This window comes from Ylistrum balloti, unplaced genomic scaffold (genome assembly GCF_031769215.1).
Source record: "Ylistrum balloti isolate Yb309-2 unplaced genomic scaffold, AGI_CSIRO_Ybal_v1 Utg370828, whole genome shotgun sequence".
Lineage (NCBI taxonomy): Eukaryota > Metazoa > Mollusca > Bivalvia > Pectinida > Pectinidae > Ylistrum > Ylistrum balloti.
In genome coordinates this window covers 494,623-509,106 of record NW_026782478.1, presented here as the reverse complement: position 1 = coordinate 509,106, position 14,484 = coordinate 494,623, and the positions used below count along the sequence as shown (strand labels likewise).

At 35.1% G+C, this 14,484-nt stretch overlaps 1 protein-coding gene across 1 annotated transcript in view; it reads left to right on the top strand.

The window, feature by feature from the left end:
• The window catches only part of LOC132558809 (uncharacterized), a 39,060-nt gene extending 27,431 nt beyond the window's left edge, over positions 1–11,629 (top strand). The window contains exons 5-16 of the mRNA XM_060223418.1: positions 2,616–2,663; positions 3,929–4,134; positions 4,364–4,504; positions 5,044–5,138; positions 7,175–7,355; positions 7,777–7,998; positions 8,249–8,288; positions 8,644–8,741; positions 9,498–9,622; positions 9,848–10,116; positions 10,429–10,501; positions 10,735–11,629. Coding sequence (XP_060079401.1) covers positions 2,616–2,663; positions 3,929–4,134; positions 4,364–4,504; positions 5,044–5,138; positions 7,175–7,355; positions 7,777–7,998; positions 8,249–8,288; positions 8,644–8,741; positions 9,498–9,622; positions 9,848–10,116; positions 10,429–10,501; positions 10,735–11,500 — 2,264 coding nt within the window. The 3' untranslated portion in view covers positions 11,501–11,629. The remainder of the gene's footprint in view (positions 1–2,615; positions 2,664–3,928; positions 4,135–4,363; positions 4,505–5,043; positions 5,139–7,174; positions 7,356–7,776; positions 7,999–8,248; positions 8,289–8,643; positions 8,742–9,497; positions 9,623–9,847; positions 10,117–10,428; positions 10,502–10,734) is intronic.
• The last annotated feature ends 2,855 nt before the right edge of the window (positions 11,630–14,484 follow it).

The window sequence follows — 14,484 nt, the reverse complement described above, 5'->3', positions numbered from 1 at the left end:
TAGTTCCTGTTTATCATTATTTCCTGTAGAATAAAATACATTTCGGATAATTGACAGACGCAATATCGGCCAATGATTGATATTACCAATAAATATTCGGTCAATAACCACTTCACAGATACGGGGACATTCATGGCCATGTTATTGGTTTGGTCATGTGATTATCCACGACAATGGGACGTGACCATGGACGGCAACTAAAGGGCCCCCTACGGGGTACTACCATGCCACCCTACTCTCATTAGTTTTAGTAATACAATTTGATGGTGTCCCTATAACCCGGTGCTTTAAACAGTAAAATAACCTTTTTAGAACACGATTCTATTAGATAAACAATTTAGTCCCATGACAAATATAAAACACGGTATAACTTAGGAATTAACAGAAAGATACTTTATAGCCCAAAATAATGCACAGCATTGTAGTATTCGGAAGTTATCCATATGGGAAGCCCTCGTTAATCTTAGTGCGACGATAGGCCAGTATAGAGTTGAGTTAATCACATAGAGAGATGTCACTTGAGGACACACGAACCGACATGACACCAATATGACAGAGCATTTAATGGACGCATGTATTTCCGTATCTGCGTCTTCCCGTTTAATACGTCTTGTTTACCTGATGATCAATACAGTTGTTTGTCTGGCATGTTTATTCTCAAAGGCCGTACTTAAGTGATATGTTTACATGTGAAGTATAGTTTAAGGCTGTTCAACACTATTTGCAACAATATTTTACCTACATACACAGGGCGCGTATTTTGTGTTACTGATATGCATTGCATTTATTGACCAAAACGTGACAAGTGTCGTGGATGAAGAAGTCACACCAGTTCTACCTCGCATTTTTTAAGCATCTACATGTGATCTTCCTTTTCCCATATTTTGCTCAAGTTTTATCGAGTTTGAACTTGAATTAAGATCCTGTGGAGTATTTTCGTCACTATCTATATACATACTTAAAGAACATGGTACTACAGTGTAATATGTGATTTTTCTGAGATTTTGTTGATTGGTGTGCATGTTTAAAACGTTTTTTTTATTATTATAAAGAGTCTCTAATCAAAACCTTACATCCAGGAAACTTGTCTTCAAATATATTTAGGTTAGAGTAGTTTCCCATCTATTTTCAGGTAAAAATATATGATTTAAAGACGTATATATCCATGTGTGATAGGAAAACAATGGCAATGCCGTTCAATTAATGGTTTCCGAAAATCATTGATTAAATAATCTTGGAAATGCGATGTACCATTAGCTTTTTAAGGAAGTAAATAGTATCAAATTGTAAAGCTGGAATTTTTACAAGTTAAACAAAAATATTACAGCACGTGTTAAGGTACTTCACCCTTGGTTTTTATCATAAACAAGGAGGGTTCTGGGTTCGGTGAAGTTAAGATACTATACATACCTGACCTTTCGAGGTCTACTCCATCAGAAGATGCAGGCTGTCACATTACTTCGCCCTAAGCACAGTGGCAGCCATTTTTCTAGACATATCATTCTGTATACAGCACATTAATATATCCATTTAACTGACTGGACTGACCTCCCGTAAACCAGACAACATCTACATCTTACATACAGAGCTTTCCGGTTGTTTCAGGGATTCTACATCACGTACTTAACATGTTTGTTTCTGCAAATCTCTCACAAAACAATTCCATAGCTGTCACTTTAATTTTCTTTCGTGAAAAGTTTCACATTGTGACATTGTACATCTTTGTGTTATGTCATATTTTGTAATTGAAGTTAAAGTCAAATTGCACCTTAACTGTAGTCAATTAATAACTACTACTGATTTCTTCCTGAACGTCAAGGCAATGCCAAACCAATGAAATATCTGCCTTGTTAAAACCTTTTGAATAATCGGTCTTTTCTAAATATCAGGGTCAAGAACTGCGGTTATTTTAATATAAGCGTAATAATTTCTACAGAAACAAGATAAATTTGGGTATGATAATTGGACGCTGTGATATTGCAAGGTGGTAGACGTCAGACTATCCTTGTCTTACTCAGTTTCAGGTATTTCCGGAATGGAGTCGATATTCTATTACTTGTTTTCAACACCACACTTTCCTAATGAGTAATATTCACTGAAATACCCTAAACACAAGGTTTTCAGATACTTTTATGTCCATCAGCATAATATTGTTTGGAAAAGTTCCATTTCCGTGTCCCCTATAAGGTGCAATGTGATCAACGCTCATCAATATAGCTGGTGGTTGTAACTAGTGCAGATATCAAGGGATTATGTCATTACTTAGAGTTAGATCTACATAGCTGATTTTGTTAATGAAGTGGACTTCCCGATCCTTTCCGGATTCAATCATTTTCATTAGTAAATATTTTTTCGAAAGTCTCATTAACTCTTTATTTCTTCATTTATTATGACATTACTATATCTCGTTTCAACGAATTTCGATGTTTGTTATGAATGGAGGGTTATAAAGAACCTTTAGCGTGTAGATATCGGAGAGTTGAAAGGGAAGCTGAAAAAAACACAAAAGTACCTTCTAAATGACGCATTCGTGAATGTATGCACATTTAATATGTTTCTTTGTTAAATGTCGATTGTTAAGAGAGAGATTAGCCAAAATTTGCATATACTTTCAGGTCAAAAGTGTAACGTGGAGATCGACCCTTGCAGTTTTTCAAGATGTGGTACGTACGTGTAAATAAGATTATATACAGAAACATCACGTCCATACAGTCATACCATACATTTCAGAAACGTGAAATGGGTGCAAATAATAGTGATTTTCTTCCAACAATTTTCCCAAACCTGTATTTCTGCAGTGAATCTCTCATAATAAAATGAAATGCAGCTTAGATATACGTGATGTATCACGTGTACTGATGAGAAATTCTGTGCGATTAAATTTCATTAAAGCTCTTTAGATATTGTTTGAAATTAAGAAAGGAAGAAAAAGAAGAAAGAAAGCTACTAGCTTTTCTGTCCATTTTGACTGGTCACCGTTACACGTGATACATCATGTATATCTAAACTGCATTACGGTTGCGGTTATAAACAACATTGTTATAAATGGTCCTAAGTTATCGTCTTTCATTTTTCATTGATGTTTTGACATATAGCAAAATTATAATGCCTGTGTTAAGGAAGGATGTCTTTTGAAATATCAAATATGATATTAACATTTAAAAATTACCATATTGTTTAAAGTATACTTCATAAGAACCTATATTAATGGTTAATAACATGTGTTGGTCTACTTTAAAGAAAACAGGTATTGCAGAAGAAATTAAAAGGTGTATCATCAGAAATATTTAGATATAGTAATTAGTAGTAATTTATTTCCGAGATTATCAATGGTATAGAGATATCTCTACTGCAGAATTACGAGGTAAATTGTTTACGAGATAACTTTGATATAATAGGTGAATATGACTCAGTGGTAAAATAAAAGTAAATGTGCCGTCTACGTCCGATTGTGAACATATTTTCAGGTCAAGATAAATGATATGATATCTAATTATGTGTTGAAAAGCTTCTACACACAAATCTATATATATAGAGAGTATATTTTTCTTTGAAGGCAGCTTGCTTATACGCGGAGTTTCCCAAGGCCATGTTCCTAGTTCATACACAGTAACGCCAAAACCCGGCTGCATTGTTTTATACAAACTGATGATTTTTTCTGTCAATACATTTATATACTTCTTCTGAAACCATAACAGATATCATATTCCAGCTCATAATGTTAGAAGTTTTTCTTCTTAAAAACACAAGTAATTATTTGTGATATACTTTGTATACTACTAGAATTAATTACCATCCTGTACCTATCCTTTACTTATAAACAACGTCAGTTCTTGTCTGTTTTATTAGGCAAAATGGTATGTTAGGGCAACAGTCAAATGCCTGTTATACGGCATTTGTTCATTAAAGCTTTCATTTTTCCCTAAAGACAGTGTATGTAAGGGCAACAACATGTATCGAGACAAGACGGGACGATATATCTGGCCAGAGACTGACCATGGTCACAATGTCACCATGATGTGTCCGTACGGAGCCCATCCTCACCACGTGAAACCGGTCGCTTTCAGGTCGTGTAGAAGGGGTCCGTCTGGTCATGCGAGCTGGGGCAATCCGGATACGACAGCATGTTTGGAGGTGATATTTTCATTGCACTGAAATTGAAACAAGTGAATAATATAACATATGAACAATTTGTAATGAGTGAACTGTGTTGTAATAACACATACAATATTTGATTATATGATTATGTGATTTGGAAGGTTCTGAAACTGTTGACAAACACCATAGAAATCACATTATGATTAAATGCTTAACTAAAACCCAGGCATGACTCATCTTTAATGGTACTGTTCTCGTGTCTTAGCTAAGCCTAGACGAGGCGGAAAAGAGATTGTTGGATCTCATGGCCTTCACCCACGACCCCAGCCATCTCACCGCCGAAGTCGTAATCAACGCAACAGATATCCTTGAAAATCTGCTGGTATTCGCCTTTGATGATGACGAGGTAAGTATTTCCAGAGGATAATATGAATTCCTGAATAGAAACATCAGTACAACAGACTGATCGTATGACAACAATTAAATTGTTTCCGTCTGAGCAACATTTACATTCTTCAAACAACAAATCGCAATTGCGATTCAAAATGTTGCGTAATATAAACGCTGGTGAATTGGTTTCAATACTGAGGAGATTCTAGACTGTGTACTTACTTTCAGTGTTGTTGAGTGGTGAGAAGAATCTAGACTTTGTACTTTCAGTGTTGTTGAGTGGTGAGAAGAATCTAGACTTTGTACTTTCAGTGTTGTTGAGTGGTGAGAAGAATCTAGACTTTGTACTTTCAGTGTTGTTGAGTGATGAGTAGAATACAGACTTTGTACTTTCAGTGATTATCGAACAAAGCAAAATATTTTAAATTGTTTTATTTTTTTCAAAATTCTTACGATTATATAAAATTTAGCACTTTCTGTAACTTCTAAGAGGGTGGATTTTAGGCCATCAATACTCAATTATTCTGTTATAGAAGTATGTTTTTCTCATTTCAGATAGCAGAGGAGGTGACCAAAGTGGTCAGCAACCTTTTGACTGCCACAGAATCAGTGTTGATTGAAAGTAACCATAGAAACCATTCGAGTGAAAGGTACAGTTTAAATCTGTCACGAATCTCAATTAATAATTGTAGAAAACAACAGAGAAAGCTGCTCATTTTTGTACCAACAAACTTTTAAATCGGCTAATCAAAGACTACAATGACGAACCTTGCAAATATTGTAGTACTGTAACAAACATGCTGAAAATGTGAAAATTTGTTCAAGTATCTTTTGACTAAAAAACGCAACCAAATATCTCTTAAGTGTACCAAAAGCTCCGAAATACATCCTTTTTATATCGAATATTTACATGCAAATTATATATGGTATCTCTTTTTGGATTTTTTGTATTTTGTGTGTATACAAATAAAGAAATTGCTTTACAAATTATTCTCAGTCTCTTCGGTATAGTGTTTACGTTGTAGATATAATGCTCGTAAAAGTCAGGTATTTAACTCATTAGAAATCATAACATGCCATTATGATGAAACAGATAAACTCACCCAATATTTCAGTGTGCAAATAATATTGTTTAAGATAATCTAGTAATTATGTAATGATTAGATTTGTCAAAATTCCTATTTTTTTATGAAATTACCGACATCTCATTCATAGATAAAAACGAGCGTATGTATTTGGAGCATGTAGATATGTTAATACGTCCTAAATGTAGCTATATTCATTCTCAACGCATCTGGTTTTTAATCAAAATTGCATAGTAATGTCTTCGTTTTATTAACGAAAATAAAACATTCGTACTAACATATCAGAATGAAATATAAAAAGTAGGCATTCACAATACTTATTACACAAGCAATTTTATGGCAATGCCTAAACAAACATAATAAGAAGGGTATTAGATTTATTACTGGACGCAAGCCCAGTCTACTCAGTTCAGTCGACTGTTTTATGAATAAAACAGTTTCTTCGCTTAATCTCAGATTTATTACTTAAGAAAATGGTGATAAAATTTTTCATCTTCTGACACTTTTAGTTTCATTTTATCGAGACCCATTTCTCTAATATTATCCAATAAGGGACGTTTATGGGAAAAGTGCATTTCATGTTCAATAAAACAAGACAAAAATTCAAACTCTTAACTGTCTCGGTATGCTATTTATTCGACAACGGGCTCGTCCCAAGTCATGTGAACCGAGTCTAAAGTAATATCTATTAAGATATCAATGCAAAAACCACAAAATTAATTGATGTACAGCTAAACGCATTCTGGGTACAAGAATGTCCTTAACAGCCGCTAATTTGTAACAAACATTGATAAGAAAGCTTGTAAGCATCCAATTACCTAACCGTGTGTATAGCACATAAATGCTTATTGAATGGTGTAGCTTTCATCACAGCAGTGGTATTTCTTGTTTTGTCGGGCGTGCGTCCACGTTGTGATGCACTTCTGCACAACTTCACGTGGTATAGTTATCCAGTAACCCTGAGATATCGAGCTGTTTGGCATCTTGCATGTGTTTTACATACATCTTATCCCGTGTTTCATATCAGTCAGCATGATCTCGTACCAAGTGATTATTTTTACACTTTCAATTAAATAGGATATTAAGTTTATGAGCAGAGCATAGGAAGCTATTTCAGTGGTAATTCTAATAAAGTCGGCATACGTATGAATATAAAATGTGCCACACATTATACTGGAAATATTTTCAATACTGTAACTTTTTTTTTGTTTTAAGGAGTCTCACTATTTTAAAGGCCCAAATAATGTTCTAAACAGAAAGAAAAAAAAACTCGCGGAAATGAAGATGTAAATATGAAATCGTAGACGTTCCAAAATTTTAACAGTCTTTAAGTTGAAATGAAGGTAGCATAAGCGGGAAAATCACAATGAAAAAAGATATAGACGAATTCAGTTGTTATAAACACAATTGAAATAGAATTCAGGCAGGATGGTATGAAAGAGAAATAATTTCAAAATAACTGAATCAGTTTCGGGGGCTTTATCGTAGAATGAGTTCGTTTTCAATTAATGAATTATGTATATACATACACCAGGGAAGTGTCATCGATCATATATGTATGATAAACATTTGATTGATTTTGTATCGATTACTATTTAAAGATTGGTAAGACTTCTAGACGACTTTACAAAGGAGGTGAAGACCGAGAACAACGTATCCATAACGACCGAAAACATCAACGTCATGGTAGTGAATTTTTCCCTCCCTCACAATACTAGCAACAACACGGCAGCGTTCCAATACCAACCCGTCATGGGGAGTAGCCAGAATCAATCAGGATTGGTAAGTTAACCCACAAAGATCCAGTAAAATCCGGCAGAAAATTCCTTGCAGATATCGTTTTACATAATGCTATTTCAGACTTGTCACTAATTGTTAAAAAAAATCACATTTCGTTTCACCAATTGGTTACTTACTGTTATTAATACTGTTTGTGCCTGATTTCACGCAAAACTTTCATCCTTTTCATATACTGGGACAAAATAACGCCTACATATCTATATATTACCAAGCTTCATCCATGTTAATTAAAGATCACTTCTTTCCTATATATGTTTGTAAACAGCACTCACTTGATCTCGTCATTCACTTTAGAAGACTTCAGAAATAAGAACGTATACTATAATTTACTTTCCTGCGAATTTTCCCTGTCCTTTTTGTCTAGTTTTAAATGGCGTTAATATGTATGCTAATTACATTTCAGCACGGAGTCAAAATGGCTCTTCCGAAAGAAGTTTTTGATGTTGCTGGGAACAAAAATGTCAGGCTAGAGTTTGTATCCTACCGTACATCTGCTTTCTTCATCCCTGAAGATGCCCCGCCTGAACACATAGTTCTGAAACAAAGAGTCATATCAGCGACCGTCCATAAAACCGACATCCAAGACCTCAATATCCCCATTGAATACTCGGTTCCAAACATAGAAGTAAGACCACGATTTCGTTGAACATTTTGAAAATCTTAATATGTAATGGATTGCGTGTTTCTTTAAATTAAGATTACACTTTCTAACTTAAATTTAAGATGATCCTCTCAACAAGGCTAATCACATGCCATATGTGTGATAATGCTCTAAAGATCAGGAATTTACAGTCAGATAGCTGTTAACATTTATGAGCAATTTTCTTAAGATATCTTCTTAAAAGTAAGGCATAATTATTAACTGCTATTTTCAGATTGGAAGTAACCACACCTGTGTATACTGGAACACGGAGAGTAAGTTTCCTTTATTCATATATATTAGAACTTGAATATATATACTCAATCTGCATTCATTAACACATAAATACAAAGCAAAAAATATGGTAGAATACATATATCGTAACAATAATGTCCAAAAAGTAAAGAAGATATAATATCGGTTAAAACATGCATTATTTTCAATAAACCTACTTAAACAACTACACGATCTCATCTTGAAAATTGAAGTCATCACTTTGCTGTGAGTATATAGTATACTGTTGATGGTTTTATTGAAGTCTTGAAAATAATAGCCATTACTGTAAAATCGATCTTAAGCGGGTAATTTGAGGTTTATTGTTTCTCTTAAAATGAATCAAATGATTTTCAGATCGCACCTGGTCGATGGCCGGAATGGAGACTGTGTCGACAGGAGGTCATGTAACAGATTGTCGAGCTTACCATCTCACTAGCTTCGCTGTCTTACTAGTAAGTCGTCCGACTAAGCTTTCATTTCTATCATTTTGGCTCCTTTCTTCAATGTATGATCAACGGGGACTTGCTAAGGGGACATATGTCCTTTGTGACATTAAGGCACTCATTCATTTCTGTTATTACCCCTTCCGTTTCCATGGTATTCTCAATGGCATCTAAGGTCAGTCTTTTACCGAAATATAGTGACTGTCTGGAGCTTTGTACTTATTTCATATTGATACGCATTATGAGGTCGATTTGAAATTATATTCAAATGATTATGCATACTGTTGATGTTGACTTCATCCAACTGTAGCTACTGTGGAGCCTTTACCAAGCTTATAAATACAAATGATTATGCATTCTGTTGATGTTGACTTCATCCAACTGTAGCTACTGTGGAGCCTTTACCAAGCTTTTAAATACCAAACTTCACTGTGCACATCGATGTAGAAAGATTTATCTATAAAACAATGCAGATTCGGCAAAAAAACAACAACAACAACAACCAGACAAACATAAACCCTTTGTTATTGTAGGTGCGAAATAAAAGATGGTGTAACTCATGAACTTGGACGTCTCTATGTTTTGGAACATACGGTTAACTGCAATTGATGAGCCAACAAGTGACTTATAGAAAGATATAAATTTTATTTCTGTTTTTTATAAAGCATTTATAGATATTGTATACACATGATATACAGTTCGGTTATAATCAGGTAGAAGTGGGTGCAGTTTAGTTATAACACACATGTTTTATGTTTTATTCAGGACCCGACACCAAACATGGTTTTACCGGACGTTCATGACAAAGCTCTCACTTCTATATCCTACATTGGATGCGCGATCTCCATATTTGGTTTGACGTTTACCATCGTCACCTTCTCTATTTTCAGGTAATTAATGATGTCGTTTTTGATCTGTGTGTAATTGTTGTCATACTCAAAGATGAGGTTAGGTAGATTTCTACCGAAAATATAATTTAAAACGTGACAGAATGGCGGTTCGCCTTAAGTAATATTCATTATCTACAGGAAGACTATTCAGATATACCCTATCTTTATGTCAAAATGGAAGTTTTAAGAAGGTACAGATCTATAACCACCATGTTTATGTTTCAGATCATTGAATCGTGAGCGTTCCGGAAAGATTCTGTTGAACATGTGTGTATCCATGTTGTTGTTGAATGTGTCTTTCCTGTTGATGGCGGAGACGTCCCATTCAGACGGAGAGGGGCTTTGTATAGCCGTAGGAATCCTCCTCCATTATTTCTTGCTGACAACACTAACATGGATGTGTACAGAGGCCATCAATATGTATCAGGCACTCATCAAGGTTTTCACCAAATACTCGTCTTATTTCATCCTTAAACGCTGTATCGTGGCCTGGGGTAAGCCTGTGTTTGATGTCACCTTTCCTTTTTGATGCCTCCCCCTCACTTTCGTTTGATGTCAACATTGCTATCCGATTTGAATCTTTTCAAGCGTCGTATTGACGTTGTCATGAAATATTGTTGATCATAATCACTTTGCTGTTAGGCACACATTCAACTCCTAAACCATGACCAAATATAGATTCATGTCTTTACTTTCTTCATCAATTAGTCGCACATGTATCACAGCACAGATTGTGAGTGTATATTATGACTCTGACATGGTATGCACATATTTCTATTTATACGACGTACAACCTTCTTTTACAGGACTCCCAGCGGTAGTGGTAGCCGTCACCATGGGGGTCAACAACCTGGATAACTACAGATCAAAAGGACAATTGTAAGTCACTTTTCTGACATGGTAAACGACTGTTTTCAATTACACTTTTAATTTATTTCTAATATAGAGTAACAGCATCGAATTTATAAATGTATAAATATCGAAACCTCACGTTTATTTTTTCGACTTTATTTTAGTAATTCAGAACCAATTGACTTCCGGCTCAGTCTAAAACTAAGTTCGTATTTTATGAAATCTTTTTAAACATTATGTCATTTCTATATTTTTTCCAGTTGTTTCATATCTCAGTCCAATACATTGGCATTTTACATCGCTTTACTCGGTCCAGCCTGCTGTATTCTAGTCATCAACACCATAATATTCACGTTAGTCGCTCGTGTTATCATGAAGCCTAAATTTAAAGGCCATAGTCCTGCTGGAGAAAAGAACGAAAAGGTGACCCCAGCCCAGGTACGCGGTGCGTTCACCGTCATGGTATTACTTGGTATCACTTGGGTGTTCGGACCGGTCGCCATCAAGGAGTCCAAAATTGTGTTCTACTATCTGTTTACCATCCTCAACTCTTTGCAAGGATTCCTCATCTTTGTGTTCCGGTGTCTTTTCAACACTGAAGTAAGATCTGCTTGGGTTCTACTCATAAAAACTGGTAAATTCAAACGCAGAAGAGGTCCAATCAAGTCCATAGTCGAATCCAATACCTCGAAAGGTTACCATGACAACAGGATGAACGGAAGTTACGTGGAAAGTAACAACACAGATAAATCGAATATCACTAATAGTAATGCTATCAGCAAAAATAATTTAAAAAATGAACGATATAAAAATAACGGTAACGTTCAAAAGTACAAAAATGGAAATATGCCTAATGAAAACAGGCGACCGAGCAATGACAAAAGAGGAAGTCACGACCGTCGCCATAGTGACGAGAGACGGATCAGTAACGACCGTCGCCATAGTGACGACAGACGGATCAGTAACGACCGTCGCCATAGCGGTGACAGGAAAGCTTCGACCCCTTCAATATTTACACAATTCTAAACAAAACGTGGTCCCAAAACACCGTGGCAACTTCTCAACACACAACCAAAAATCCCTAACAGAGTGGATGGAGTGACCAGTGGTGTAAGCGGCTCGATAGGGATACGTAATGCGTTTGTTTTTTTGTTTTTTTCTGTGTTATTCAGAATTCATGTGTATAGGTTTGACATTTCCTGTTATCGAAGACTTGTTGTCGTTTTATCTTGAGGACGGGCTACATGCCCGTAAAGCGTTTTATAGATTTCCAATGGACTTTTTGTGCCAAAATGTGTTTCACCATTGTATCTAGATATTATTACCATTCGCATTTAAGTTATTTCCTGTTTCCTGCGTGTATATGATGTCGGGTTTTAGGAAGGTAAAAATTGCATTCCTTTCTAGGAAAAACAATTTCGTCTTTTTATAAATGGTAATTATTTAACTGGTCATTTTTGACAGGTTAGGCCACTCTGAAATAGCTTGGTTCATCATAATACATGCAATTATCTGTAGTAAACTCTTCCGAAAATATTTTATTGAAAACGCGAACTATAGTATTATGGTTTTAGTGTTTAACTTTTGTTTTTGGAAGGTTAACAATTGTTTCAAATCTTTACATGCTGATTAACTTAAAATCCAGATAAAAGGTGGCGTAGCTCATTGTGAACGATATCATTCTTGTTTAACTATTTACATGAATTAGGTTTCAACATATTCAGATATGCAGATATCCAAGAACAAAATGCCTCGCCCAACAATCAATCCGGTATACGGGTTTCTCATGATTCGAACGAACTTCCCCATTATTCTGTCATTATTGAGAAATAACTGCAGATTATGTTAAAACAGTGTACAACACGTCAAAACAAAATGTATAAAAAGTCCATTTCTACTCAAGTTCATTGTCTAAGTTGTCTGTAAATTGTTGAATACTTTGGAATGTGAATATCTTGTATCTTTTTATGTAAAATAAGCTTTCTCTTCTGTAAGGGCTGCTTCTCTAGGAACATATAAACCAAACATTGAATTACTTTATCTTATGACTGTTGCTTTCGAACGACCCCCAGCTTTTGCAGGAGATGGGCGTTTTTACTAAAAAGACAACTGAACGGAGGAGGACAGGCTAGTGGAAAACATGGGCTGTATATATTGACGTATGTTTGTAAAAATTGTACATGTTGGTATATGCTTTGTTTTATGAGTTTGCTATCGATCCTGTAACAATGCAAAAAAATTGATTGATTCCTTGATATAACGTGTGCTTCCTGTGACAGTAAGATATAATGCAGATATCTCCATAAGGGTATCAGTCTTACTTTACACGGTAAACTGTCTCAAAAACTCGGCTATTCTGTTTTACATCTGTGTGAACAGATATGCCTTCAGCGTTTTAATAACACCTGGTTATATCAGATATGATTCATATTTGTGTACAAACAGAATACAAATTGTTAAGGGTTGTATTTGACATAGGAAATACGTACATTAACAGTAGACAGTATGAAAGTATCTATTTACATATTTTTCAAATTAAATGAGTGCACATATTCACATCCTTAATATATCTTTTGTGGAAAAGAAGAAAAAATACATCTATCTCTAATGTATACAGTAATTCCACGTAACCGTAGTTTAAGGACGATTTCCGCCTTTATGTTAATAAGCAAAACTGCGTTAGGCAAATGAAATCCACAATTGATCGAGACCGGTGTTCACGTAGAAGGAAAAAGAAGAAAGTTTGCATTTTCTTAGTCAGAAACACATTATTCTAGTCACTTCAAATAATCGGTGGATTTTTTTTTATCGCTGTCGGATGATCTGAATGTTAATGCACAACCCGTGTCTAAAATGTTACTTTTAACAAGCAATGAGATAAATTTCAGTATTTGTTTAACATGTTTATTTCAATCAATTTCTGTTTACATTGTAAATATATATGTCTTTAACGATACAGCGACAGTTCTTGGCACGTCTGTTTAGCATACCAAGTATATTTCCTTTTTTATTCACGCGATTTATTTTGCATGCTATAATTTGCGAGTTAAAATATTTTTTACAAGAATGTATAGAGCTTCCACTGTCATGATGTAAAAATGTGTTTACATCTCTATTTGTTACGTAGCTGTATATAAGATAGAAGTCTACCTCGATGTATATAGAACCTTCGCGATGAACGGGTCACTGTTCTCAATACACAACTTCATTCTAATTAGCTTCATCGGGAAGGTATCGACCTAATTTTGATAGTGACGTTTTAAGTACAGCATTTCTTGCTATGATTTTGTCAGATCGGAGGATTGTGGGAAGGTTTCTAGCGAAATTCACACAAGATATAAGGTAGATATCAATATTGTTTTGTGCAATGTTCAAAAGCCATCAGACGATATTAGATTTCGTGTGTGCAGATAGCACACTGCTAACGACACGCAGGTAAAGACTCCTATGTTTTGTAGGAAACTATGAAGTATGCGGTTAATTGCAATAATCAATACTATTGACCCCTATGATCGTTGACTGCCTCTCAGTCCTGCATTTAGAATATTTGATGCAATTTGTGAATGTTACCATATATTGTTCATTATAACTACATCCTTTGTGTACATTGTGTATTTCACCTTGTTTGCTGTTCCGTGTCCTAAGTGATGTACGTTGTAGACGCTACCAAGCGTTGATGATACATATTAATGTTACCATATATATATGTATGTATCATGTCCTAACACTGGTGATGTTTTACTGTATATGTGAACAGTACCTTATATGGCGGTGTCTTATCAACATTTCATTTAATAAAATATTATTTGTGACTATAAGTATGTTGGTACTTGATTCTTTAATTGTCGCCGAGTTGTTCAAACTGTTATATACCCGGTTCATTAACACCACGTGTAGAACTCTATCTCTCGCTGGTTCATTAACACCACGTGTAGACCTCTATCTCTCGCTGGTTCATTAACACCACGTGTAGAACTCTATCTCTCGCTGGTTCATTAACACCACGTGTA